Genomic DNA, 27385 nt, shown 5'->3' on the forward strand with positions numbered 1-27385 from the left:
TAAAAAACACCTAAATATCCCCCCAAATCCACCCAAAGAGCTGCAAATGCCCACTTAAATAGCCCCCAAGCCCCTTAAATAGCCCAATAAACTCTTCAGCAGCCCAAGCCCGCTCCCTGCTCCGCACTTTTATTTTGGGATCTGGACACTGGGGGGTGTGGGGGACACGGCCACTCCCGGGGGACAAACTCGATCTCAAACTGGACCTTAACAATTCAAAGCCCGAAGGAAACGCTGAGAGGCTCCTCCCCCTGAACCAGCCCACCTTGACCCCAGTTCTGAACACAAAAAAAAAAAAAAAAGGAAAATTTAAAAACAAATGGGAAGGAACTGATGTTGTCATAATAAATAAAGAACACAGAGAGGCTTTAGGTTCAAAATCTCCCCCTCGCTCTGCTGCTTCGTCAGTGGCTCCATGAGGCCGTTTCCCACTGCCAGACACCCAAATCCCAACATTTTTCCTACAGAAATCACCCAAGGTCTCTTCTTCACAGCAGGAAGAGCCCTCCTCGCTGCCAGATGTGGGGCACAGCCAACAACCCTCCTCTCTCTGCCAGATGTGGCACAGCTGGCACAGCCAACAACCCTCCTCTCTCTGCCAGATGTGTGGCACAGCTGGCACAGCCAACAACCCTCCTCTCTCTGCCAGATGTGGGGCACAGCTGGCACAGCCAACAACCCCCTCTCTCTGCCAGATGTGGGGCACAGCTGGCACAGCCAACAACCCTCCTCTCTGCCAGATGTGGGGCACAGCTGGCACAGCCAACAACCCTCCTCTCTCTGCCAGATGTGGCACAGCTGGCACAGCCAACAACCCTCCTCTCTCTGCCAGATGTGGCACAGCTGGCAGCGAGGGAGAGCCCAGGATGAGCAGGACACACATCCTCAGGGTTCTCTTCACCAACACCAGGGAGACACTGATTTAGGGGCCTTTAAGGGTGGTTTGGGAGCTTCTTTTTCAGTCAGATCAGACTAAAAAAGTCTCTATTTTTCATCTCTTCCGTTTCTCCTCGCAGGACACACGCGGGCAGTGCAGGTTTTGTTCCTCCAGCAGCTTTTCCTCACAATTATCTTTTCCTCACAATTATCTTCCAGCCCAGTGGAATAGAGGCCTGTGGATCCATCCCTGGGGGGGCTGGGATCCCTCCCTCAGCGCCAGGCCCTGTTCAGCAGCTTCACCTGGGCCAGCCTCTTGGTGATCATGGTGGCAAAGACCAGCCCGAAGAGGACGCTGCTGATCAGCACGTAGTCATAGTCATCCTTGAGCACATCAAACTGCTTGGAGGGGTACACCCGGGTCTGGAAGATGTCCAGCCCGTAGGCTACAACCTGCAGGAGGGAGATCAGGAGCTGGGGATGCAGCTTGGAGCATAAAACCCCAAAATGATCCCCTCAGGGTGACAGTTTGAACGGGAAGGAGAGATGGTTACACTGTGAGCAGCTGTTATGGGAGTTACAGAATTCAGATCCACCCCCAAACTGCACACTGAGGTCTCTCTCCCTGCACTCACCAAGCAGGTGGACTCGAGGCCAGAGGGGGCTGTGTAAATGCCCCTCATCCTGGAGATGGTCTGGTTGTAGTTGATGAACCTCTCAGCGTGGATCTGCACGTCTGGTGAGTAGGGGATCAGGTTCTCCTCCCTGCAAGGCACCACGAGACATCAAACCCCAGCCAGGCAGCACACAGCACATGCCACCAGCGTCTCCTGATTATCAAAAGCTACCCTAAACCAGCAAATCTGGGAGCATTTCCCAGGGCAGATTCATTACTGCTGCAGGAGGGAAATCAAATGTATCAGCGGGGTCACGTTAAGTTTTACAAGTAAGTGTAACTCTAGAAAATCCATTTCCTCTAGTGTGCTCCTCCCTGAGCACGCAGACACCAGGCTGGTTTAACCACTGACCTGCTGTAATACAGACAAATGCATCCCATCATCACGGACTGGGGACAGAAGCACAGACTCCTTCAGCTTGGGAAAGACCTCCAAGATCACTGAGTCCAACCTCTGACCTGGAGCAGCTTCCCTTCATTCTGTGCCAAGACTCCTCTGAGTCCCGGCAGGACAGGTTGTTCCTCCTCACACAAAACCCAGCCCTCTCCAGAGCCCAGCAGAGTTTCTCATCCTTCCCTACCTGCTCTGCTCCGTGGGGATCTCCGGGCGCCGAGGGTCCAGCAGAGCCTTGGGAAGGGACAGGATGGCCCCAGAGGGAAGCCCAACTGTGCATTAAAGGAAAAACATCTCAAAAATCACAGAATGCCAGAAAAGCCAGGGCTGGAAGGGCCTTCTGGGGATCATCCAGTCCAACCCCCCTGCCCAGGCAGGGTCACAAGGAGCAGGTGACTCAGGAATGCATCCAGGTGGGTTTGGAATGGCTCCAGAGAGGGAAACCCCAGACCTTCCCTGTACCACTGCTCTGGCACCCTCAAGGAAAAGTTCTTCCTCGTGTTGGGGTGAAACTCACTGGGTTTTAGTTTATGGCCATTGCTGCTCTGGGCACCGCTGGAAAGGGTCTGGCACCTCATGGCCATTCCTGACAGCATTTTCTGACAGCAAACACAGCCACACTCCTGGTGTTTATCCCTGCACTTGCAGGAGTCCAGCACAACCCCCAGGCAGGACTTTTTGGCAGCCAAGTGCATTTGGCTGGATTTCAGAGCTCCCCTTTCCCCGAGCAGGCACTCACCGAGCAGGTGGCGGCTGGTGATGCCCCTCTCAGTGATGGTGGCCTCCATGGCACTGATGGCAGAGGGGAAAATGTAGGATTGCTGGAGGACCTGGGGCAGGATGGGGCGGTCCAGGGAGCTGAAGGCTGTGGCATTGTACTGCTCTGTGCCCTCGTAGAGCTCCAGCACCGTGAACTCGTTGCGCCGGGCCTTGGTGTTCCAGTACTGGTACTGCAAGCAGGAGTTCCAGGAGGATCAGGGAACCTCCAATAATCACACAGGGTGGTCCCTAAACTGCCTCCATGCCAAAAAGATTTTTGCTTTTTATATACTTTTCATCTCTTTGTAGCTCTGTAGATTACTAGTATAGTTACATAGCTCCTTAAGTAACTGTAGCACCTTCCTACCCCTCCCTTAGATTTTAGAACAACAAGCAAACCTTGCTGGAACCTTATTTAGTCTTTGCTACATTGTGAGCCAAGGACATGTCATTTTCTCCATCACAGACATAGTAACTGGGGAGCTGGAAGCTACGGGAGGCTTCAGTGGGGCCAGAACTGAAAGGGGAGATTACTTCCTTCACTGACCATCTAACTGGATGATTTCTTTAAGTATGTTAATTTGTTAAACTTACAGAACTGTCAGAGTCAGCCATTACACGTGTATTTTGCCCTATTTGCACCATGAAGGACCTTCATTACAGGTCACTGCTTTTTATCACCTTAACATTGTCCAGCAGGTGATTTTAGGGGTACCCCCAAAGAAGCAGCAGCTTACCACCACCCAGTTCTCAGAGTGCACCATGTGCACGGGCCCCTTGGCCTTTTTCTGCACGGAGGAGTGGATGATCCTGCCCGTGACCCCGTCCATGAGGTAGATCCCGATGAAGGTGCGCTCGTGGTGCGTGTCCGTGCTCTCGGTCACCACGGCCAGCAGGTTGGGGTTCAGGGACTAGGGATGAAGGAGAAACAGCTGAGACCCCCTGTCCATGCCACAGACACCTCCCTGCTGCTCTTCATCTGGCACTGGGCATGTTGTGAACAAATCAGCATAAATCACCTCAAGAAATCAAGCTGCTATTTCCACAATTTCAGACTCTGACTGACTGAATTGCTGCATTAAAACATCAAAGTGAGTGTTCTTCCACAGACACACTGGTGCCCAGAAAGAAAAACTGGCACCACAGGGCAGCTCATCCCAATGTAGGGAATGGTACTGGGATCTTCCCATGGGATAAACCCTCAACAAAAAGCCAGCAGAGAGCTCAGCAGCACCTTGTAGAGGACGCTGCGGTCGCCCATCACGCGGCCCTGGGAGTGCACGTGCTCGTTGGACCTCTTCCCCTTGACAGCCACAATCCTCTGCACCTCCGTGGGGATGGCCACCTCCCAGCTCTCCTCTGTGCTCAGGTCCTGCAGGGAAAAAGCATGTGGGAGCTTGGATCTCATTTTCAAAGGACCAGCAGTATGCAGATTCCCTTGCTTTCGGATTTCCCAATTCCTTCGGTGCAAGTTGAGGCTGAAGGTTCAGCTGAGCAAAGCTCCATGAAGGGAACTGAGATCTGCCATTATCCACAGGGCATTCAGGGAAGTGCAATGGGCCTTCCATACCTTTTTCAGCCTGAATCCAGAGAGTTTTCCCTGCTCAGCATCAACTAGGTAAAAATAGATGGAATGGGCTATTTCTTCTAACTGGCGTAGGACGTTTTTAGTGGCTGGGAAAGGTGTAACCTGGAAAAGAAAAATTAGGTCAAAAACAACTGATACAGACAAAAAACTCACCCCAGAATGAACCAGAAAGATTATTTCTAACATGTTTATCAAGATAAGGTCTGTCTTACCAGAATAACCTCATAGTTTTGTGTGAAATGTTGTTCAATGGCATTTTTTTCCATCTCGCTCCAAGAGGGAGGGGAATAATTGACCAGAATGTAAAGAAAACTGCCTCCAGGCAAAGCAATTTACCTTGTACTCATCATCAATCAGGAGCAGCACTTTGGCATAGTCTTGATCCATAATAGGCAGAAGCAAAGTCTGGAGAATGGGACGTTTCAGAACAGGAGGAACTACTTGGCTTCTCTTCCCAAAGATGGGGTTAAAGACGTACAGAAAACTCATCTTGGTTTCCTGAAAAACAGGGCAAGCTTTGCCTCTTTTTGCTTATGTCCAAAAAAAAGGGTGTTTTTTTAACTGTTACTTGCTGGTGTTGACTATTGATACTCTGTGTTCAGCTACTCCATCCTGAAAATATTCTGTTTGGAAACACACGTTTGTCCAAACATTTATCCTGTATTTGTCCACAACAGCCACGATCATACCTAGGCTTCTGTGTCTGCTTCCCTCCTGATCTTTCTCCCCTGCCATCCCCTCATCAGCGACAAGCAGATGATGCCCAAGAAGATGGTTTTATTGCCCTGTCCAAGGGCAGATTTCCATGCCCATGGAGGGGCAGGAAAGGGCCTCACCTTGTCCTTGACGAGCAGAGTGCACTGTGGAGGGTGGGGGAAATGGGCTGTTGTTCTCTGCACCATCAGCTTGAAGGAGGAGCCTGGTCTCACATTCCTGAGGTATTGCTTCCACAGGATGGTGCCAGAACTGCTCTCAATGCCAAAAAGCTGAGGAAAAACACATGGGAAACATAGGAAAGCCAAAGTTTAGGAAAACACCTCTCCCATTCAAGCATGACATCCTTCTGTCATATCCCAAAGAAAGCTGAGTCTTAGACCTCCTTTAAAGCCACCACAAACATCCTGTGCATCTCCCCATTATTTCTGCCCAAGCCTGGCTAAAAACAGGGCTGAGAATTCAGAGCTGAGACTCTGCTCCAGCCTGGAAACAGATTCCTGCCCTGGCCTCCTCACCTTGCCCGAGGCAGTGACCATCACCATCATTTTCTGGAGGTTGAACTCATCTCTGGCCAAATTGTCAATGTTAATCTCATTTTTAATCTGGCTCCGGGGCTTCCTGGCATCATAGAACATCTTCCAGAGATGGGCAGTCCAGGCTTGCAGCAGGATGAGCTGGGATGAGAGTCTTTTCAGGAACATTCCCAGCAAACCATCTGCAAGGGGCACCACAGTGAGAGCAGGAGGGAAAACACACCCATCCCACCCCAGAGCTGAAACTGTGCTGTCAAACGCTGCCATGCACAAACCTGGGCTGGCTCCTCGCCTCCCCCTCTGCAGTAAGTTACAGTTGCCATTTCTGTCACAGACTCTGGCACTTACCAACCTTTCCCACTCCACACTCATTCCAAAATATGCCCTGATCAACTGAAAGCAAACCTTCATGCAGAGGATTTTGTGTTCCTTCTCACTGTGCCCACCTACAGCTCCCCCACCTCTACAGAAATCCCTCAGAGCAATTAAAAATCCTTAATTCTGCCCAATGAGGGTTTGTATTCAAATTCTTAAAGTAACCAAAACACCAGATTTCAACACGGTTTCAGCCCCTGAGGAGAGCAAGCAGAGGGGAGCAGTGGCACCAGAAGCATTGGGCAGGAGCAGAGCACACTCCATGCAGGGTGGGGTTACCTTGGATGGCTGCATCCAGGACAGCAAGGAAAGACAAAACAAAGCAAAAAAAAAGCTATTGGAAACGAGTTTTCCAGAAAGAGCCACAGAAAACATTCAGGAGACATGACCAAAATCCCTCCTACTGCTGCTGTTTTTTTAATGTAACAATGTAATGTATTCTTGTCATCTGGATTGGATTTCCAAAGTTTAGACAAAAAAGGGTTTATTTCTGCTCATTTTAACTGGCATCAGTAGAGATTTAAATTAATCTCTCATCTCAGAGTAAAAAGAAAACAATAAACACATTTATTTAGGGAGGAAAACAAACTCACAGAGGCAATTCTGTTAACCTCACCTGCTTTTTTTCCAAATTCTCCCTCCAGCTCAGCCTGTGCTCCTGTCAGAGGCAGATCCACCATCTCCAAGCTCACCACCTCTGCCAGTGACTCCTCCCTACTCCACACAACTTTTCCTGGAAAGAAATAAGAGCAGAATATTGGAAAAATCAATTTACTATTTGGGAATTGACTCACTCAATATTAAAGTACCTTTCAGTGCAACCCTGAAATGCAATCACCTCTAAATGAAATGCAAAACAGTGTATAAATATGTAATATAATTAACTTAATTAAAGACAAATACTTCATGCAACAGGAGCCACTTCTGGGAAGAAAACCTCAGGATCAGTAAAAGCAATCTGGTGCTTTAAAATGGTTCCAGTCATTGAGTCTATTTAAAATAAGAGATTCACAGTGTGAAGTCCTGGATTCCTTTAGAGCCCCACAAAATTCCTGTCGCTGAGATGGGACTTTCAACCCTTTCTGCAAATTAACATTTTTGCCAAGAGAACCTTTTCTGAAAATCTTTGAGGAAAATCTACACCAGAACTTACACTCTCATCCTACAAAAAGAGTTTTGAAATTTGCAGAAACCTCCTGAAATCCAAACAAAGCAGGGCAGAATTGTTTGTCCAGGTGAGGGTGAAAGAGTCTCCTGTGTCTTTCGTGGGACTCAGGAGAGTTAAATTAATTTTTTCAGCTTCCAAGGAAAGTAATGATAAAATACAATCCTTGAGGACACAGAATTTTCTCCTGGTGACTGTTACAAAGGGAGGAAGCTGTTTTTGGGAGTCACCTGGCTGCTGGAGGAACATGAGCATGTGGTCCTCTGTCTGCACCAAGGCTCGATAGCCCACGGAGTCATCCTTCTTCAGGAAAACTTGGATGTACAGCTGGGAAAAAAACAAACCAAACAAAAAACAAAAGGTAAGGAAAACAGCAACATTAATGATCACATCATCTCCTTGAAGACAGCAGAAATCATGTGAAACCAGAGCAAAGTGATGATGTAATCCCTGGAATCCTTTTCCCCTTGGCTGCCAAACCAGGGAAGGGGGAGCACTGCAGGGACTGAAATAACCCCTCCCTGCTCACCTGCTGTGGCTTGGCCCCTCCTTGCTCCAGGGTGAAGGTGATTGTGGTGTCCAACAATCTTTGCCCAGTCTCAACCAGGTAGAGGTTTATGTTGTAGGTTTGATTGGAGCAGGTTAAGGAATCCTGTAGCAGTGGGCAGAAAACAGGGGTTACACCCACACCACATCAAATCCTGCAGCAGGATTCCATGCCCAGCCAAAACTGGGGCTTCAAGATATTTTTAGGCTGTATTTTTAGGTTGTACAGCTGGTGTAAGACCTCTGTCATTCTGCTCCTGCAGGTGAAGGAATAAAATGCACGGACAAGAACCTGGGAACAAGAGCACCCCATACCTGCCTCCGGGCATCCTCCAGAGTGCTGCCAGCTTGGAGCCCATCAGAGCTTCCAGGTTTCTGAAGTGAGGATGAGAGCAGATGTAACATGGCTTCAAACACCAGTAAAGTATACAAAAATTAGGTTTTCAGCTCCCTGACAAATCTCAGCTTGCCTGTGATATCAGGCAGGAAATAGCTCTGTTCTATTCTGTTTCTGATAAAAATTAAAATATGTTTGATATCCCCAAGAACTGAAATCCTCTGTGGAGCAGGAAAGCCAATACTTGTCACATGCCCACCTTCCTGAAATAGGATATTCACTGAGCTGGACATAATCAAGCCCTGCTTGTGTTATCATTGAAACTTATCACATCCTCCTCTTCCTCAAGGGGCTCCCCCTCCCTGAGCCTGTGAAACACCAGTGGAGCCCAGCCCCAGAGCACATCCCCAGAGCTGGGCTGGTCCCAGAGGACAGGAATTGTGCTCACCAGTTCACTCCTGCATGTCAGCACAGCAGCCACTGTCTTCTCCCCAGTCGTTGCAAAACTCACTAGAGCTGCCTGAAAAGGGAAAAAAAATGCAAGAAATCATTAAAAAAAAACCCTCAAGAAGCCCCCAAACCTCACTAAAAAGTACTTGTGAAGGAAATAAAACCACAGCGAAATTAAAAGCAGATTAACTGTCACAGCCAAATTTAAAATTGCATAGTTTCCCCCCAGCTCAAAAACAGGAAAAATCCTACTTCTCATAAAGATGGGAGCAGCTGACCTGCTAAAGGTTTTTGAGCCATGCTGCCCAGAGTTACTGAGACTTGTAGAACCTGCCAGCTGGCCCAGCAGTGTGAAGGATGCTCAGCTGCACCTGGCCCTGTCCCTGGTCCATCTCTCACCTGCTGGAAGTCCCGGAGGTGGCTGAGCAGCCCCTGCTTGTACTGCAGCAGGGAGAAGTGGCTTGGGGACAGCTGCAGGAAGAACTGAGTCCGTGAGGCGCTGGTCACACTGGGCTGAGTGGCCAAGATCCTGGCCTTGGAAGTCATCTGCAAACTCCAGCTCCAGGGACTGCAGAGGAGACAAGCACATGTGCTGGGGAGTCATCCTTCACTAGGACCAACAGCTCCCTCCCTTCAGCAGCACTCAGAGATCCCCTGGGTCAGGGGACAGAGCACGGGCAGGGAAGGCTGAGGCTCCATTGGAGCAAAGCTCAGAAGACATTGATCCAGAAGGAAGAACAGACAAAAAGCTTTCCCACCTTTCCCTCAATTTACAGAGCATGACCCCCCATCTCTAATCACCCCCCAGTTCACCAACAGACTGGGAAGATGTCACCATAACGGGTCAGGACCAGGTAATGAGTGACATAGACTCTCAAGACAGTCACAGAAGGCTAATTCACTTTATTAAGAAACCCAGTGCTTTTTATACCCTAATTCATACAGGTGGACCTGACTGGTCCTTTAATCAGAACACCATCACATTAGCTAATTAAGAAGCCACCCTTTGGTAAACAAACTTATGGGCAATACAGCTTATTACAAACAGCAGGTGCAGACTGTTTAGAACTCTCTCTCTCCAGCTCCCTCCTGTTTCCCAGGCCAATTCCAGGAAAACTTATTTATTTATCTAGCTTTCTCTCTCTCTGACCAGGCTGTCACCACAGGGAACCAGCTCCAGCTGGAAGCAGACCAGCTAGGTCAGGAATGACAGGAGTGCTCACCTGCAGGGGGATGCTCCTCATGTCCTGCTCCGTGTCCAGGGCACAGACGTGCAGCGAGCGCGTGGCCGTGTCCACGCACACCAGCACAGCCTCCCCCACCACGGCACAGGGGCCCTGCAGGCCCCCCAGCCACGGGGCTGCCACCCTCACCTGCAGAGAGACACAGCCAGCTCAGCAGCGCACAGCCTGCACAGCACCCACGGGCACACAAAGGCAAGGTAAGTCAGTTATTTTTAGCCACAGCTGAGAAGAACTACCTGTCAGCCTGAGGGTTATGAATAATCTTGGCTAACAGCTGCCAGCCTGGCTCACTTTGGCTTCCAGGGCATTCAGCCATGAAATCCCTGGTGTGGAGGCAGTGCCTCAGGGAGAGGGAGGGTTCTCTGTGGCACAACAACTGATTTCTCTGCCCACCACACCACAGGGTTGGAAGTGCATTTGTTCCCATCAAATCCAGCATTCTGGCTCCCCTACCTGTCTTGTGATTTCCCCATCCTCTACACTGAAGGTCAGCACGCTCAGGTGGCTCTGGGGAACGATGCCAACCACGTGGATCACCCCGGTGCCACGGGAGTACAGCAGCTCGTACTGAGTGCTCTCACTGCAAGACAGGAGCAGGCATGAAGCATCACCCTCCCACTCACACTGCAGTCTGCAGCAGCACAAGGCAGGTGCAGCCCCGTGCCAGGGGCTCACACCCCTCCTTAGAGCTGTTCTCACCTTTCAGGCAGCTGTTCCACCCACTTCTGGTGCCCGTTGGACAGGTAGTGCAGAGACAGGGCTGCCTTCTTCAGCACTGCCACATACTTCACTGCCTCAGGGAGCCCCACCAGGGCAGCCCCCTGGAAACTGAGCACAGGAACCTGCAGTTAGGGAATTCTTTTCCTATTTTACTCTGGAGAAGGGGCTGGAACACCAGGAGAGGCTGAGGGATCTGGGAAGGGGCTCAGCCTGGAGAAAAGGAGGCTCAGGGGGACCTTGTGGGTCTGCACAGCTCCTGATAGGAGGGGACAGCCGGGGGGTTGGGCTGTGCTCCCAGGGAACAGGGACAGGAGCAGAGGGAACGGCCTCAGGCTGGGCCAGGGCAGGCTCAGGGTGGACATCAGCAGGAATTTCTGCATGGAAAGGGTGCTCAGGCCTTGGCAGGGGCTGCCCAGGGAGGTTTGGAGTGCCCATCCCTGGAGGTGTCCTAGACGTGGCATTCAGTGCTCTGGGCTGGGGACAAGGTGGGGATTGGTCACAGTTTGGACTCCATGGTCTGGGAGGGCTTTTCCAACCTCAGTGATTCTCTGCAGGGTTCAGCCATTCACAAAGAATTCACCCAAAATTTGTTCTGGAACCTTTACATCTGACTAAACTTTCTCTACAATGCAAACCCAGAGCAAGTCCATGACCCGCTTTTTCCTTCCCAGAGCAGCCCTCCAAGGAGAACAAACCCTGCAGACAGGAACTCCCACCTGCCAGTGTCCAGGGAGGTCTCCCAGTTCAAGCCCCCGATGTTGGTCTCCCAGGAGCGCAGAATCCGCCCAGCGTTGGACACGGTGATGGCATCTGGAGGGGGGGGAGGGGACAAACACAGCGCTGGCACCCAGCACAGGCCAGCAGAGGGATGGGCTCTGCACGCCCAGCCTGTGCTCCAAGGCTGGCTCCACACTCCAGGAGCCCCCCCAGCCCTGCCACGTGCCCCTGTGAGAAACAGCCACTCACTCTGCAGAAACTGAGAAAGGTTTATTAAACCTTACAAAAACACAACAGAAGGCTGAATAGAGAAAAGGTGACAGCGCTTGGAGCAGAGGATTTTCCCCACAGCGTGCTCACCCACACAATGGGGGTTTGGCCTTTTAACCCTTTAACCCCTCCCAAAGTTCTGTCCATTGACTCCTTCCTTGCCATCCAGTGGTGGAGATCTCTTCCTCAAATCCTGACTGGAGCTCAGGTGTTCCATAGTGACAACCCCCCCAAATGTCCCAACCCCGGCTGTCCCTTGATACCCACACGAGAGGGTAAAACATAACTATAAACCTACAAAACTTTTCTTAGCATGTATACATGTTATTTGTCTGTTAATTGTGAGTATCAATCACGGCATTACTCATCGGTCACAGCCTTACCCTGCCCGTGGATCAGCATGGCATCGATGGCTCCTTCCGGGGTGCCCTTGTCCACATGGCGCCACACTGCGAGACACAGAGCACGGGAGAGGGCGTTTGTGCCCGCCAAGGCGTTCCTGCCTTACCGACAGGGGTTAAACCCGCGCTGCTCACGGAGCCAGCCCTCAGACAGGGCCCTGAGCCGCCGGCCGAGCCCTCCCGCCCGCCAGGGCCGCACAGCCGCGTTCAACAGCGGCAGCCGCAGGGACCCTCAGAGTTCAACAGCGGCACCCGCAGGGACCCTCAAAGCGGCCACTCACGGATTTCGCCGCTCCGCGAGTTCAGGGCGGCCACCACGTTCTCCTCCGTAGCCACAACGAGCTTCTTCGAGCCCTGCGAGGCCTCCAAGGAGGCGAACTTGAGCTTCCCCACGTACTGCTGCCTCCTGCGAGAGGGAACGGCAGCGCCGCTGAAATGGGACCGGGGCCTGTCCGCGGGAACGGGGACCCAACCCGGCGGGATCCCGGCACTCACCAGTCGAACTTGCCCACTTGGTCCTCGTAGACGGCGGCGGCCAAAGGCAGGAGGAGCAGGACGGGCAGGAGGAGCAGGACCGGCAGCGGCCCCGCCGCCATGACAGCGGCCCCGGCGCCCGGGGGCCTTCTGCACCGCGGGCCCGCCAGCGCCGCCGCCTGCGCGGGGAAAGGGCGTCAGCGGCGCGGGGAGCGCGCAGGCAGCGCACGGGACAGCCCCGGCCGCTCCCGGCAGGCCGCGCGCGGCGCGGGGGCCTCGGAGCACGGCGGAGCCATGCCCAAGTCCAAGCGGGACCGCAAAGGTGCGAGCGGGGCCGGAGCGGGGCTGCACCGAGACCCGGGCACCCTGCCCGGCACATCCCTCTGCACCGCCGGTCCTGTCCCCTGCCCCCTCGTCGCTTTCTCATTCCTCTCTCCCATCCCCCATCGCCCCCTTCCCTCTCCTCATCCCCTTCACCGCCCCCTTCCCTATTCCTGTCCCCTTCTCCATCGTTTTCTCATTTCTCGGCCCCATCCATCGCCCCCTTCCCTCTCCCCATCCCCTTGTCTTGTCCTTTACCCGATCCTTATCTCCTTGCCCATCTCTGTTCCCTTCTCCATCACCATCCCCTCCCGGTCCCCTATCCCATCCTCCATTCCCCCCTCCCTCCCCACCGCTCCCTGACGCTCTCTCCGCTCCGCTCCCCGCAGTGTCCCTGACGCGGACGCCCCGCAAGGGGCTGGAAGCCAAGCAGGCGCTGATCGCCGAGGTGAGTGTGGCCCCGAGCCCTCTCTCCCTTGTCCCCTCCCCGTGCCCTGCCCGTTCCCCCCGTGCCCGTCCCGCTCCCGGTAACGGCTCCCCCGCAGCTGCGGCGCTGTGTGGACACCTACAAGTACATCTTCGTGTTCTCCGTGGCCAACATGAGGAACAACAAGCTGAAGGACGTGCGGAACGCCTGGAAGCACAGCAGGTGGGCAGGGGGTGCTGCGGGGTGGGGATGCCCAAGGAGGGAGCTCCAGGGCTGACATCTTCCTCCTCCTCCTCCTCCTCCTGGGCAGGATCTTCTTCGGGAAGAACAAGGTGATGATGGTGGCGCTGGGCCGGGAGCCGAGCAGCGAGTACAAGGAGAACCTGCACAAGGTACCTGCTGAGCTTCCTCTGGCTGTCCCAGAGCTTTGCCTGGTGCATTCCACATCCTGGAGAAACATCCTGGAACCACATCCCGGGGTCACTGTTCTGTGGGGGCGTTAACTCAGTCCATCCATGTCCTGCCACGGGGGCTCTGTTGAGTGCAGCAGTGCAGGACTGAGCCCTGCAGGTGAGTCCCTGCTGCTCCCCAATCCCCATGGATGCTCCTTTCTTCCAGGTCAGCAAACACCTGAGAGGGGAGGTCGGGCTGCTCTTCACCAACCGCACCAGGGACGAGGTGGATGAGTGAGTACCAGCCTGGCACAGCCTTTCTGTTGCCACACAACCCCAACAGCCCCTGCTGCTTCCCTTAGAGCAGCGATGGTCTCCTGGGCCTTTGTCAGCCCCTCCTGTGACAGCAGAAATCATGGAAGGGGTTGGGCTGGGAGAGACCTTCAAGCCCATCTCATTCCACCCCTTGGGCACTTCCAGGGATGCAGGGGCAGCCACAACCTCCCTAAGCAGGACCAGATCCTGGGGAGGCCGTGCCCGGTCCCTGTGTGAGCCCAGGGCTGTTCCTGCCCCAGCTGAAGCTCCTGTTGCCCCCCTCTGTCCCAGGTGGTTCTCCAGGTTCCGGGAGCTGGACTTTGCCCGTGCTGGGAACAAGGCTCCCTACGGGGTCAGCCTGGACACGGGGCCCCTGGAGCAGTTCCCCCACTCCATGGAGCCACAGCTGCGGCAGCTGGGGCTGCCCACAGCGCTGAAGAAAGGTACAGCAGGGCCAGGCTGGGCTTGCCTGTGCAGCTGGGATCCCTGAGGGACACTGCTACACACAGAGCAGCATTTGGGGCTGGAGAAAACTGAGGGACACCTTTGTCCTTGTGGGCTGGGGCTAGAACTCCTGTCCTGGTGCTGTTGTTCCCAAAGTCATGTCAGAGGCTGAGTAAAGCCCCCAAGTTTCTGCAGAATGCCTTCCCTTTCCAGTGGGAACAGCTCAGATTAACCCACTCAGGAACCAGGTGTGGGGTTTTGGAGCTGATCTCTCTCCTTGGGGTGCTCTGATGCTGCATGGCAAGGTGTCAGCTCCAAGGGGTGGTGTTGGAGGGAGCGCTGGCTCTGCCCCACGTTCCAGGGGAGCCCCCAGTGCCTGGGATCCTATTTCCAGGGGAGCCCCCAGTGCCTGGGATCCCATTCCAAGGGTTTTGCTCTGCAGGAGTGGTGACGCTGCTGTCGGATTATGAAGTGTGCAAGGAAGGGGATGTTCTCACCCCAGAACAGGCCCGTGTGCTGGTGAGTAACATGGCAACCCTGCTTCCTGACACAAAATAATTCATTAACACATCTCCTAAAACTCAGCAGCAATTATTTTGGTTTATGCTTTGCTCCACTTCCCACCTGGAAGTGGAATTTACTGTTTTGCTAGGCTGGGCACACAGACAGTAAAGCAGGAATGATGGATTTGTGTCCTCTCCTAGAAACTCTTTGGCTACGAGATGGCAGAATTTAAAGTCACCATGAAGTTTCTGTGGAATTCTGAGACAGGAGACTTCCAGAAGCTCGTGGGAGATGCAGCAGAGGAGGAGGAAGAGGAGGATGATGATGATGACAGCAATGAGGACTAACAGCTTGGACACCAGACAGTTCTATTTTAGGGACAAAAAGAGGAGGATATTTCCCTTCCCTGGGTACACCTGGACTGGGATGATCTTTATAGAAAATGACCTACCTATGCTTTTTTTATATTTATATAAATATCTATGTGAAACTTCAGATGGTTGTTGCTGCTGTTGCTCGTGTTTAGTGATAGTGGAGCCTGGGATCTGAGGAAATGCCAGCTCAAACATGAAAACTGGGCAGGAGGGGTGTAAATGTAATGGAATTTTGATAGAGCACAAAGGGAAAGATGCTGAGGATTTGTTATTCTGACAGAGAAGAAGATCCTTAGCTCAACCCTTGGAATTTTGCTTTATCCCTGGAAATGTCCAAGGCCATGCTGGATGGGGCTTGGAGCACCCTGGGATAGTGGAAGGTGTCCCTGCCCATGGCAGAGGGTGGAACAAGATGAGATTTAAGGACTGTCCAACCCAAACCATCCTGATATTCTGTGATTCAAAGTCCCCAAGTGCTGCCACAGAGATGCCAGGTTCCAGGCACAGGTCAGAGATGGGTTCTGCACTAGAAAGAGATTTTATTCTTCTATGTAATCATTTAAGATTTCACATTAAAGTAGAACAGGGGCCTTCACCTCGTTAAGGTGTTCATTTTCCTGATCAGCTGCATCCTGAATCCTGGGCTGTGCTGGGGGAGCTGAGGGGCTGGGAGGGAGGATAAGGCACGGGCGTGGACCCTACAAAGCTTCACTGATTCAGGAAACACCCGCAGCCCTCCAGCCATGGATGGGAGGGCAGGGTGGGCAGCACCTCTCCCGGGTCTCCAGAGCCTGTGCTGGGTGTGCCAGCCTTCCCTCCCTAGCGGAAGTAGTTGGGGCAGTCGTGGGCACTCAGGTTCCAGGCCTCGTCAAACGCCTGCACCACGGCCGGCAGCAGCGGACCCTCCTCACTGTAGTTGAGGTTCTGCTCCAGCTGCTCCATGTTGGACATCCCAATGATCACTGCATCTCCAAGAGAACCCTGGGAACAGATGGGAGGTGTTGCTGATCCCAAAAGAAAGTTCACCTCCCAAGCCACTGTGGGCCAAACAAAGCATTTCTTTCCACTAAGGAACTCCTGAAGAAAGGTACAGCAGGGCCAGGCTGGGCTTGGCTGTGCAGCTGGGATCCCTGAGGGACAGTGCTACACACAGAGTAGCATTTGGGGCTGGAGAAAACCTGAGGCACATCTTTGTCCTTGTTGGGCTGGGGCTAGAACTCCTGTCCTTGTGCTGTTGTTCCCAAAGTCGTGCCAAAGGCTGAGTAAAGCCCCCAGATTTCTGCAGAATGCCTTCCTTTTCCAGCTCAGAACCCACTCAAGAAACCAGGTGTGGGGTTTTGGAGCTGATCTCACCCATCTTCTTGGGGTGCCCTGATGGAATTAAGCAACTGACACCACAAATTCTGCTCACTAGGCCAGGACATTCCCAAGCCACCCCAAATCCTCAGAAGCTGCCAAATCCTACTTTATGATGGGCTACAGGAACGTTTAGGGAACATCAGGAATTCTAAGCATTAGTTTCCTAGTCCAGTGAAAGGTGAGTCCACTCCTTGCAGGGAAGCCAAGACCCCAGGAACTGGCACCTGAAATCTTCCACTTGAAGCTTCCAGCTCTGACCACATGGGAAAAGGCAGAGCTGCCTCACTCCCACCGCCTGGCACAGCCTGTACAGCAATATTCACTTTGGAATACCACAATCCCACAGCATTAAAAGACACCTATGCTGAAATTTCCCTGTTTGTGAGTCATGGCAGCAGTGCCCAGTGCTGGCAGCAGTGCCCAGCCAAGCTCTCACCTGCAGTTTGGAGTGGTTGTAGAGCCAGCGCAGTGCAGCAGATGTCAGGCTGGGTGCAGTGGAGCCATAAGCCTCTTTCAGAGCTTTTTCTACCAGTGCAATTCCCTCAAAATTGTGTTTTTTCCAGTACCTGCCAAAAAAAAAAAATCCTTGTAATTGCCCTTGGGACCTCTAGTCAGCGGCACATCTATATTCCAATCAAAAGGCTTTTAGGAAGCCTCATAAAACTCCTTGTAGCCTAGGAGGACTTCTGCAGTCTCCCTTGGGAGCTGTGAGGAAGCTGAGCCTAAAACCCACCCTGCAGAGCTCAGTCACACACCACAGCCCCAACCATGTGTGCTAAGATAACCAACCCCAAGCTTTGGTCAATTCTGCTTCCTCTCAGCTGACTGTTAGAGTGTTTTTTTCATGCAGCCATTCCTGCTTGTCTGTCAGCTCAGGACATACCTGTCCCTGTAGGCCTGAGCCCAGTCATTCCCAAAAAATCTCCCAGTGGGCTGGCGCGTGTCTTTGTCCTCGTACTTGTACTTGCCGGTCAGCAGCCCCCCTGGGAGGGAAGGGAGCAGCAGGTTTGGGGAACATGGGCTGGCTCTGCAGAGCCCATGTTCCTCAGAGCTTTGTCCCAAGCCTTGTCCCTGTACCTGCCAGCGGGTTGTAGGCGTAGAAGCGCAGCCCAAAGTGCCTGAGGCAGGGGAACAGCTCGGCCTCCACCTGGCGCGTGGTCGCGTTGTACATTCCCTGCATGGGGTGGGAGACAGCCTCACACAGAGCTCAGGGCACAGCAGCTGCCTCTTCCCACCCTGCCCTGGCAACACCCATCCCAGAGAGCGGCCTCAGGTCACACAAGGTGATGATTTGCTTAGGAACAGACTGCCAATAATTGAAGTTCCATGGCAAGGGGAGTCGCTGGCTCCAGCAATGAACACACTGAGCTGTTTCTGAGCAGTGACCTCGCTCAGCTTCCTGAACTTCCTCACTGAAAGGGTGCTCAGGCCTTGGAAGGGGCTGTCCAGGGAGGTGTTGGAGTCCCCATCCCTGGAGGTGTCAAAGGAAGGCCTGGATGTGGCACTCAGAGCTCTGGGCTGGTGACAAGGTGGGCACTGGGCACAGCTGGGACTGGAAGTCTTTTCCAACCTCAGTGACTCTGTGGCTTCCCAGACTAACTGCAGCAGATTCCTTCTGTGTTTACATCTGGCACACTGGGGCTGGTGCTAGATTTGGGGAGCCCAAATCCAAGCTTCCCCCCTCCCTCACCTGGTACACAGTCGGCATCACCCAGTTGTTGTACTTGCAGATGGTGCAGATTTCTGCCACCTCCCAAGCAGCGTAGTTTGACAGGCCAAGCTCTTTAAACTTCCCCTGCAGAGGAATAAAAGGGAATTCAGTTCCAGTGTTTTAAAGTTCATCTGGACCCAGACAGCACAAGATGGGTACAGTGAAAAGGACAGTCACCAAATTTTAGTCCAGAAGGGTTAATTCCGGTCCACCTTTTCTGACAGACTGAATTATTAAGACGTGACAAAAATATTCCCCATTTTCTGTTCATTTGGAATTCACACTTTCTCGTTTAAATGATATAACCAGATAAACAAAACTCAGGAATTCTTTACCCATTACCAGCACTAATCTTAACCCACATTGTTAACAAGGCTGGAAGCAAAGTCCAGATGTTCCAAGAGCTCTTGGGAACAAAGTGCACCACGTGAGCACACAAAGAGCAGTGGCTGCTCAGCTCTGCCCTGGGCTCTGCCTCCTCTTTGCAGAGCTGCACAAACCCAGCGCTGCAGACAGGCACAACAAGCAGCCCTGGCTTAAAAAAAGCAGTGGGAAGGAGAGAATCAAGGATTGCCCAGGCTTGGACTCTGCACTTCACCTCTTTGTGCAGCTCGTTGCAGGCACGCAGGGTTTCCTCCACTGGGGTGCCGTGGTCAGGAGCGTGCAGGTAGAAGAGCTCCACACTCTTCCTCTGCAGCCTCTCCAGGGACGTGTCCAGCTGGGAGCGCACGCTCTCCGGCTTCAGCGTCTTCCCGTCCCACGGGTTGGCCTTGGTGGCCACTTCCACTGGCAGAGAGAAGAAGAATGAGCAAGGATGTTTCCACCTTGAGGGGAGTGGGGATAAGTGACATAAGTGTTTGAGGTGTTTCAGGGAAGGTGCCTCTCCTCAGGAATCCTGTCAGCCTTGCAGGGCAAGCTCTTCTGTGCAGGGACTGAGGGTCTGCCCCAGGCAGGGAAGGTCTGCTCCTCAGGGTCTGGGGTCAGCACTAGTACAGGGATCCCTTCCCCTCAGGCATGGCATCAGCAGGGAAAACTCTTGTCCTAAGGGGATGGGCCTGGGGCAAGCCTGCTTTCCCCGAGGAGGGAGTCAGCTGGGCAGGGAAGATCCCTGTCCTCAGGTAATGGACTCTGGGGAGCGCCCTTGTCCCTGGGAACCGCCTCAGACTGGCAGGGAAGAAAGACCCTTCTCCTTCCCCAGGGAAGTGCCATCTCCTCAGGGAGGGCATAGCCTAACAGGGAAGAAAGACCCTGTTCCTCAAGGAACGAGTCCTGGGCAAGGCTCGTCTCCTCAAGGACAGTGTCAGCCTGGCAGAAGAGATGAGCTCCTCTCCTCAGGCACGACCCTCCTCAAGGGAGGACCCTCTCCTCAGGGCACGGTTCCCAGCAAGTCCCCTCTCCTCAGGGAAATCCCTTCTCCTCAGACAAGACCCTCCCCTCACAGAAGGAGTCCTGGCCAAGTCCCTTCTCCTCAAGGACAGTGTCAGCCTGACAAAGCAGCCCCTTCTCCTCAGGGCAGCCCCTCTCCCCCGAGGGCAGCGCGCCCTCCGCCGCCCTACCGGGCTCGGTGCCGCCGGCCAGCAGCGCGCCCAGGATGCGCTCGGACTCGCCGCCCGCGTACATGAAGGCGGTGTCGACGAGGCGGTATCGGCGGCGCAGGAAGGCGTGGAGCAGCTCGGCGCTCGCCTCGGGCCCGGCTCGCCGGCCCATCTCCATAGCGCCCAGCACCACCGCGGGCCGGGCCCCGCCGCCCGCCACCGCCGCCATCGCCGCCCGCGCCGCCATCGCGCCTGCGCGGCCCCGCCCCGCCCGGCCCCTCACACGGCGGGGCCGGGCCCGGGCGCGCGGAGCTCGGGAAAATACAGCAACTTTGGGAAAGGCAGGGCTGGGAACCCGCGGGCAGCGAGGGCAAAAGCAGCGACTCTGTGAAAAGGCTCGCTGATTTCACACTGTGGAAAAATTGCCGGTGTCCGGCAACTTCCTGAGAAAGCGGCAGAGGAGCGGCGGGTTTGGGACAGCGTTAAAGGAAACCCGGCAGGGTTTGCGAGAGCAGCGAAGGAAACTGGGCAGGGTCTGGGACAGCGGCGAAGGAAACCCGGCGGGTGTCTGAGGAGTTGTGGATTCGCAAAGAAAAACAGCCCAAGTTTCAAAAAGAGCGGGTTTTCAAGGAAAAACAGTTCCGAACCGCGTCGGTGAAGAGACGAGTGCCGGTGCTGCGAGGACAGGTTGGGTTGATTTCGGCTTCTTTTATTTATTCTCCCCCCACTTTTCTTTCACTTCTCCTTTTCTTCTGCTTCTTTTTTTTTCTTTTTTTTTTCTTTCCCCTCGTCCATTTCAGTTTTTCCTTTCATTTTTTTCTTTTTTTTTAATCCTTTCCCCTTCCCCCCTTCTTTTCCTCTTTCCCCCCCCCTTCTTTATTTCTTCTTCTTCTTTCATGTCTCCTGTTTCTCCTTTGAGGCCAGACGCTGCCAGGCTGGCAGCAAACCCAATAAAGGTGAATTATCCGCTAACGATGCATTTTTCCAACATGAGCCAGTACCCAGAGCATCCCCAGACCTGTCCCTCCCACAGATCTTTCGTTCCCCCGGTTATTAAATTTCCCATGTGTTATTTATTCCCTTTTCTCCAGCATTATCCCAGCAGTTCCATGGCTGCGCGGCGCTGGAGGGGTCTCCCCTCTGGGAATCTCTCTGATTGTCCCAACGGCTCCCGCTGGATCATGGATGTGTTCCATGAGTGTGCCCAGGACAGCCGGGATGTCGCCAGCATCGTCCTGGGGCTGGGCTCCATCGGCTGCTTCATCGCCGCTGCCTTCCCGTGAGTACCGCTCCCGAATCCCTGGGTATGGCTCCCAAATCCCCGAGTACCGCTCCCGAATTTCTAGGGACCGCTCTCAAATCCCTGGGTAAGGCTCCCGAACCCCCGGGGACCGCTCCGGACTCCCTGGGTACCGCTCCCAAATCCCTGAGTGTCGCTCCCGAATTTATGGGGACCGCTCCCGAATCCCCGAGTATCGCCCCCACATCCCGGGCAGCCCTTCCCGCGGGATGGCAGACACCCTCTGGCAAGTACAAGGTGTTCCGGTTATGCAAATACCCCGGCAGCAAGTTTCACACCCCGCGGGGCAGCGGGGCGCAGATCTCGGCAGGGTGAGGGGAGCGGGCAGCGCAGCCCAGAGCCCGGCGGTGGCCGCGGTGCTGCTGCTGTGCTCGCCAGCCGGAGTGTCCCACGTCAGGCACGTGCAGGGCCCGCAGGACAGGTCACACTGCAGAAGGAATGTCCCGTCCCCGGGAGCCCCGGGGTACTGGGAAGTGCTGACACAGGGGTGGCGGAGAGGCACATGAGGAGTCACGGTTCTTTCGCAACCAGAGGGGAGGATCCTGCAGCTGGGATCATCCTCCCCTCCCTGGGATCATCCTCCTGCTCCTCCCACAGGGCACTCGGTGAGCACCGATGGGGCTCCGGAGTTCTCCCTGGGGCCAGGGGAGCGTGTGGCCTTGCTTTTCCTGCCGTGACTGCTTTGAGATCCACAGGAATCCTGGGGATGGCTCCCAGGTAGCGCTGAGGCAGCTGAGGTGATGTTTGTTCCCCTGCCCAATGCCCTGCAGGCAGTTCTACCAGGCCTGCAGAACGGGCATCATGGACCAGGCTCTCTCCATCTATTTCCTGCTGGGATGGCTGGGCGGAGACCTCCTCAACCTCATCGGCTCCTTCCTGGCTGATCAGCTGCCCCTGCAGGTACCGGGCCGGCTCTCAAACAGCCCAGCTCCAGGGAGGAGGGAGGGGCTGGCAGCTGCTTTATCCAGAGCAGAGCCAAAACTGCCTGGGATGCTCCTGCTTTGCTCCCTAGAAATGCTCCCCTCTCCCATTCTGGGCTTGCTCCCTTTTCCCCCCCAGGTGTGGTCCATTTTCTCCCAGGGATGCTCCCTCCTTCCCCCATGGGGATGCTCCCTCCTTCCTCCTGCCCAGGGATGCTCCCTCCTTCCTGCCCAGGGATGCTCCCTCCTTCCTGCCCAGGGATGCTCCCTCCTTCCTGCCCAGGGATGCTCCCTCCTCCCTCCCCGGGGATACTCCCTCCTCCCTCCCTGAGGACGCTCCTTTTCCCCTCTTGGTATTTTCCCTTCTCTCCCAGGGATGCTCCCTTCTTCACCCCCGAGTTCCTCTTTTCCCTCCCTCTGGGGCTGTTCCCAGGACTCTCCCCTCTCCCCCAGGGAGCCAGGGAGGGCAGGGAGCAGCCCTGTGGGACCCTCCCAGGTCCCCGTGGGTGTCCCCAGCATTGCCCTCCCCGCAGGTGTACACGGCCATTTACTACGTGCTGGCAGACCTGGCCATGCTGTCCCTCTACTGCTACTACCGGGTGAAGAACAGGGGCAGAGCCTGTGAGTTGGGGCACGGGGGGGCTCTGCTCCCCGAGGCACTGGGAGCAGGGAGGGGGGGATTCCAGGGCACTCTGGGAGCCAGGGAGATTCCAGGCACAGTCAGTAGATGATGCCTCTTGTTGCTTGCTGGGTTGGTGGTTTGGTTTTTGTTTTGTTTTTCCCTTGGATAATTTGAGTCCCTAGGAGAGCCAAAGCCAACAAACAGCTACAGGCTGGGCCTGGGGCTTCTGCAGGCCCTGCAACCCCCATCCCCTGACAGTGTCCAGGCTGAAAACAACCCCCCCATGAGCCTCAGGGGGCACAGAAGCAAATAAATCCCCCCCAGTTACGTGGTGACTCCACCTCAGAGCTGGGAATCACAGAACTCCTGACTCGGGCAGTGCTGGAAGGGAAAGGGGGAAGTTTCTCCACTGTTTTGGGGCCAAAACTTGACAGGGAAGTTCCTGTCTGTTCAACTGGAGTGAAAAGGGAACATGAGCAGTTCTTGCAGGGTTTAAGCAGACAAAAAAACAGAAAATCCCCTTTCCAGCACTGCTGAACCCCAAACAGGCTCCTTGGGACTGGGGTGATTGTTTAACTTAGAAAAGACATGTAAAGTTATTGCCAATTGGTATTTGACCCATCAGATCCATGGTTTTGTTGAGCTGGAGAGCTTGCTTACTGAATATAATCACTAAAAATTACTGAAAAATAGTAAATTATTACTAACAAATAAGCCACAGCAGGGCTTGCTCTGTCAGGGATTTGAGAGTGACTTAAGACAGTGAAATCTTCTAGTGGGGATGATTCTATAGAGCCCTAAACCCGAAGAAACCGAGATAGGAGCAGTTTCCTCCCTGATAAGGCACGAATTGGGCACATCACTGGCAGATAAATCACACCAGTCCCCCACAGCAGCCACTGCCCCATCCCCTGGTGAGATAAGGGACAGTTCAGAGGTTGCTCAGTCCCTTGGTGAGATAAGGGGGAGCTTGGAGGTTTCTTCACCCCAGAGGGTCCTGGCAGCCCCGGGGCTGTTGGGGTTGCTGGGCTCTCCCTGATCAGGCTCTGTTTGCCTCCCTGCAGTCCCTGCTCCCATCAATGCAGCCTTTGTGTTCCTCTCCGTGGGCTCCCTGTCCAGCCTCTCCCTCCTGGGCAGTGCCAGCACTGAGGCTCCAGGGGCTTTCAAGGGGAGGTCTCTGCTGTCAGCTCCTGGGGATGAGCTTGGACCACAGGTGAGCCAGTTCCTAAATCTGGGAAATGGCATCAAGGTCTGGGTGGGGATGCCCTGCTGGATGCTGTGATCCCAAAAAACACCCTGGACCCCACCACGTGTTTTGGGGTAAGGGGCTGTTCCTATTTTAGGGCCAAATTGTTCTCCAGGAAGACTGTTAGAGTCTGGGAAGATGGCACTGGAAAGAGAACTTTTCCAAAGATTCCTCCAAAATTCAGGAACAGTTTGCTGCAGGATTTCAGACATTTCAGGGCATTTTCACTTCAAACTTCAAGCACTTCTATGGGCCTGCTCAAGGGTCAGCAAACCTCACATTTCCCACATCTCTGTTTGCAAACAGGCTTTATCTCAGGTTGCTGCATAGAATAGACAGTCTCCAAAAAATGTGGTTCCTGTGTTCAGGAAATTTCGTCTCTGATAAGACCTCTCCCCTTTCATTCTTTTTCCAATTATCCACATTTATATATATTACTGAAAATCAAACGAGCAAAGTGCAGCAAGGTAACTCGATGAAACTGAAAGTGGGTTTGCAGGATAGTTTTGCTCTGGCAATAGAAAAGGATCTCTCTGAGCAAAGCAAATAAACCCAATTCCCGTCATAACAGATTGCACTGGGTATTTTCCTGTGGCAGGGTGAAATGTTAATTACCAGGTGTAATTACCAGCGGGCTGTCAGAGGAGGGAGCGGGGCACACGCGGGGTGGGTGTGGCCGTGCTGGGGCTCTGAGCGCGGGGGCTGTCCCTGTCCCCGCCCCTGCCTTGCAGCCTTTCTCCAGGACTGAAATCATTGGATTTACCATCGGCTCCATCTCCTCCGTGCTCTACCTGTGCTCCCGAGTGCCCCAGATCTGCACCAACGTGAGTGCCCAGCCTGGGACCCTGGGGCTCCTCACCTGTCCCTCCCAGGGGGCTGGGGAGTCTCCTTTCTTCTGGGGGGGTTCTCCTTTCTCCCCGGGGGGGGGTTCTCCTTTTTCCTCTCTGCTCAGAGGTCCCAGGCCCCACCTCTGATCATTCCATAAGGGACTATTTCTCTGTATTTATTTTTCTCCCTTCCCTTTAACCTACCAATATTTTGAGGGTGGGGCTTTCATTTTGTCTAATTTACAAGCCAAAGGGGAACTAAAAGACTCTCAGCACTGTCACCACTTCTCTTTTTTACTGCTGGGGGCAAGCATGATTAATAGCATGATTAATAGTTGTAGAGAGATTTAGGAGAGCTGCACCCAAGCTCCTCTCCTCTCCCTCTTTTCCCAGTACAAGAGGAAATCCACCAGTGGGGTCTCCTACTCTCTCTTTGCCCTGGTGATGCTGGGGAATTCCCTGTATGGCCTCAGTGTCCTCCTGAAGAACCCAGAGCCAGGCCAGGGCCAAGGTGACTACATCCTGCACCACCTGCCCTGGCTGGTGGGCAGCCTGGGCGTGCTGGCCCTGGACGTGGCTGTATCCTTTCCCCTGGGCTGGATCCATCCTGCCAGGGCCTGGCAGGGAGTGGGACGGGCAGGGCTGGGCAGGAGGCTGGGTGGTGCTGCTCCCTGGGGATCTGTGCTGCTGCTCTGGCTGGGAAATGCTCGGCCCCTGCTTTGCCCCGAGCTCCCTGTCCTGTTCCCACCTCTCCTGGCACAATCTCGGGGTGCTGACACCCAGTGACTCCCAGCTCCCCCTGTGAGTGTGCAGAGCCTTGACCTCTCCCCAGATCTCCTTCCAGTTCCTGGCCTACCGGAAAGGACGGCCTGGCCCCCTCGAGGAGAGGGATGCTCTCCTGGGGGAGCCAGATGAGAGCCCCGAGAGCTGACAGAGGGACCTGCCCTGCAGGGAGAGGAGGAGGAGGATGCACATGAGGAAGGTGGCCTTAGGGCTGGCCAGACCAGCCCCTCCATCCTGGTGGCTCCTGGCAGAAGAGGCCCTGAGCCCGTGGGTGACACGTTGTGCTGCTGAGGCAGTGGCAGAGGATGCTGCTGGGACACCTGGTGCCTCTTTGATACCAATGATGCTTTCAGGATAAAAGGGAATTTTTGGATACCTCAGCTGCTCTTCGCTGCTCCTGTGCCCCACAGCTGAGCCTGGTCACTGCTGCGTCTGCCAAGGGTGATCTGGAACTTCCTTGGTGCTGAAAAACGTCGGGAGGGGACAGGGAGACTGACCTGCCACAGACACAGCCCTGTGACCTCACAGCTGCCCCCTCAGCTCCTTCTGGAAGACACACAGGGCTGGATCCAGTGGGGAAGGAGCAGCAGAACCAAAGTGTTCAGTCCACACCTGTTTTAATTAGCACGGCTCACCCATCTATAAAACACATCTTTCCCCACCTGCCTCCCCTGGTTTCATTTTGCTGCTTTACTTGGCAGCTCCTGCCTCTTTCCCAATGAGTCTCACAGTCCCATTCTCTGATTTCTCATTTTTTGCCTCACCCATGTTTTAATTGCATGAATTCCTTGGGGAAGTTGCTCCATTGCTGTTCCCCAGCAGAAGAGCTGCCTCTGCTTACTCTGGTTTTCAGTTCCTGCCCTCTATCCTTGATGAATTTACCAACCTGATGAATTTTTCCTCAACCTGACGAATTTATCCTCAGTCTGATTAATTTATCCTCAATCTGATGAATTTACCTTTAACCTGTTGAGTTTATCCCCAGCACTGTTGAGTTTATCTGCAACACTGATGAGTTTATCCCCCTCTGGGGGCCCTGAACTCAGCACAGTGCTCCTCGAGCAGGGAAGGCCAGGAAGCAGGGCTGGGCTGGGAGAAGCTGTGTCCCCAGCATGAGAGAGCCCTCAGCCAGGCTCCCTCCGTGGGCTGAGCTCTTCCTGCTGGGGATGAGCAGCTCAGTCTCCCTGGGAAAATGAGGAAAAGCAACCAAAGCTTGGAGACCCTTCAGGAAAACGATCACAGCTTGGCCTTGTGAAAACAAGAGCTTTCCTTTTCCTGCAGTTCCTATCAGCTCTTCCTTTTGCTTCCCTTTCCCCTCTCCAGTTCCCTTCCTGATACCCAGCATTGAGTCCCTTTTGGCTTTAGCTCCAATTAATTTATGATTCCTCAGCCAGTCCCTGACATTTGTCCTTCCCAAGGAAGTTACTCTGCTTTGTCCTCACACTGAGGACACCAATCCATGGATCTCACATTAAATGGGATTCCAGCTGCTCAGTGCCCACCAAGCTGCACCAGCAGGTTCATGGAAACGCAGGCTGGGCCAGTTCGTGGGACTGACTGAGCTGTCTTCAGAAAGGAAATGTATTTTTCAGTCTCTCTGAGCCCCTTGAACCAAGTGAGTGAGTTTTTACTGGGTTAATTCACAGCTCCTGGGGATGAGCTTGGACCACAGGTGAGCCAGTTCCTAAATCTGGGAAATGGGATCGAGGTCTGGGTGGGGATGCCCTGCTGGATGCTGTGATCCCAAAAAACACCCTGGACCCCACCACGTGTTTTGGGGTAAGGGGCTGTTCCTATTTGAGGGCCAAATTGTTCTCCAGGAGACTGTTAGAGTCTGGGAAGATGGCACTGGAAAGAGAACTTTTCCAAAGATTCCTCCAAAATTCAGGAACAGTTTGCTGCAGGATTTCAGACATTTCAGGGCATTTTCACTTCAAACTTCAAGCACTTCTATGGGCCTGCTCAAGGGTCAGCAAACCTCACATATCCCACATCTCTGTTTGCAAACAGACTTTATCTCAGGTTGCTGCATAGGATGGACAAAAAAATGTGGTTCCTGTGTT

General features: G+C 54.0%; 4 protein-coding genes across 4 annotated transcripts; 2 read left to right on the plus strand and 2 right to left on the minus strand.

Annotated features, from left to right (window-relative positions):
• Positions 1 to 761: 761 nt before the first annotated feature.
• EMC1 (ER membrane protein complex subunit 1) lies at positions 762 to 12438 on the minus strand. The gene is given in 24 exon segments (XM_030963740.1): positions 762 to 1329; positions 1512 to 1641; positions 2134 to 2218; positions 2686 to 2896; positions 3443 to 3616; positions 3940 to 4077; positions 4276 to 4395; positions 4630 to 4791; positions 5130 to 5279; positions 5526 to 5725; positions 6535 to 6651; positions 7314 to 7410; positions 7613 to 7735; positions 7945 to 8004; positions 8415 to 8486; positions 8816 to 8950; positions 8952 to 8984; positions 9640 to 9789; positions 10114 to 10240; positions 10360 to 10488; positions 11097 to 11190; positions 11751 to 11816; positions 12050 to 12174; positions 12264 to 12438. Coding segments are annotated over 24 exon segments (2979 nt in total). The 5' UTR covers positions 12365 to 12438; the 3' UTR covers positions 762 to 1149.
• A 26-nt stretch (positions 12439 to 12464) lies between these two features.
• MRTO4 (MRT4 homolog, ribosome maturation factor) lies at positions 12465 to 15140 on the plus strand. The gene is made up of 8 exons (XM_030963742.1): positions 12465 to 12564; positions 12953 to 13011; positions 13109 to 13212; positions 13301 to 13382; positions 13609 to 13676; positions 13989 to 14140; positions 14584 to 14660; positions 14846 to 15140. Exons 1-8 carry the CDS (start codon positions 12537 to 12539, stop codon positions 14990 to 14992), a joined length of 717 nt encoding a protein of 238 aa, XP_030819602.1. The 5' UTR covers positions 12465 to 12536; the 3' UTR covers positions 14993 to 15140.
• A 398-nt stretch (positions 15141 to 15538) lies between these two features.
• On the minus strand, positions 15539 to 19872 carry AKR7A2 (aldo-keto reductase family 7 member A2). The gene is made up of 7 exons (XM_030963741.1): positions 19646 to 19872; positions 18688 to 18875; positions 18069 to 18173; positions 17456 to 17552; positions 17262 to 17361; positions 16815 to 16944; positions 15539 to 16000 (listed from the first exon to the last, which is right to left on the minus strand). Exons 1-7 carry the CDS (start codon positions 19869 to 19871, stop codon positions 15839 to 15841), a joined length of 1008 nt encoding a protein of 335 aa, XP_030819601.1. The 5' UTR covers position 19872; the 3' UTR covers positions 15539 to 15838.
• Positions 19873 to 19929: 57 nt separating this feature from the next.
• SLC66A1 (solute carrier family 66 member 1) lies at positions 19930 to 26177 on the plus strand. Its single transcript, XM_030963723.1, has 8 exons — positions 19930 to 20311; positions 20716 to 20903; positions 21695 to 21824; positions 22378 to 22465; positions 23531 to 23679; positions 24444 to 24536; positions 24933 to 25118; positions 25372 to 26177. The coding sequence occupies exons 2-8, from the start codon at positions 20734 to 20736 to the stop codon at positions 25468 to 25470; spliced, it is 915 nt and encodes a 304-aa protein (XP_030819583.1). The 5' UTR covers positions 19930 to 20311; positions 20716 to 20733; the 3' UTR covers positions 25471 to 26177.
• Positions 26178 to 27385: the final 1208 nt, after the last annotated feature.

The sequence above is a fragment of the Camarhynchus parvulus genome, chromosome 21, assembly GCF_901933205.1.
Source record: "Camarhynchus parvulus chromosome 21, STF_HiC, whole genome shotgun sequence".
In the NCBI taxonomy this organism is placed as follows: domain Eukaryota; kingdom Metazoa; phylum Chordata; class Aves; order Passeriformes; family Thraupidae; genus Camarhynchus; species Camarhynchus parvulus.

What these genes read in the sequence shown, in the direction of transcription:
- SLC66A1 (XM_030963723.1), top strand. Translation starts at nt 20,734, where the DNA reads ATGGCTGCGCGGCGCTGGAGGGGTCTCCCCTCTGGGAATCTCTCTGAT. An exon ending in CTGATCAGCTGCCCCTGCAG is followed by an intron (nt 21,825 to 22,377) that starts GTACCGGGCCGG and finishes CCCTCCCCGCAG; the next exon opens with GTGTACACGGCCATTTACTA. An exon ending in TGCTGGCCCTGGACGTGGCT is followed by an intron (nt 25,119 to 25,371) that starts GTATCCTTTCCC and finishes ACCTCTCCCCAG; the next exon opens with ATCTCCTTCCAGTTCCTGGC.
- MRTO4 (XM_030963742.1), top strand. Translation starts at nt 12,537, where the DNA reads ATGCCCAAGTCCAAGCGGGACCGCAAAG. An exon ending in AGCAGGCGCTGATCGCCGAG is followed by an intron (nt 13,012 to 13,108) that starts GTGAGTGTGGCC and finishes GCTCCCCCGCAG; the next exon opens with CTGCGGCGCTGTGTGGACAC. An exon ending in ACCAGGGACGAGGTGGATGA is followed by an intron (nt 13,677 to 13,988) that starts GTGAGTACCAGC and finishes CCTCTGTCCCAG; the next exon opens with GTGGTTCTCCAGGTTCCGGG.
- AKR7A2 (XM_030963741.1), bottom strand. Translation starts at nt 19,871, where the DNA reads ATGGCGGCGCGGGCGGCGATGGCGGCGGTGGCGGGCGGCGGGGCCCGG. An exon ending in TGATGCCGACTGTGTACCAG is followed by an intron (nt 17,553 to 18,068) that starts GTGAGGGAGGGG and finishes CACCCCATGCAG; the next exon opens with GGAATGTACAACGCGACCAC. An exon ending in ACAACCACTCCAAACTGCAG is followed by an intron (nt 16,001 to 16,814) that starts GTGAGAGCTTGG and finishes ATCTGTTCCCAG; the next exon opens with GGTTCTCTTGGAGATGCAGT.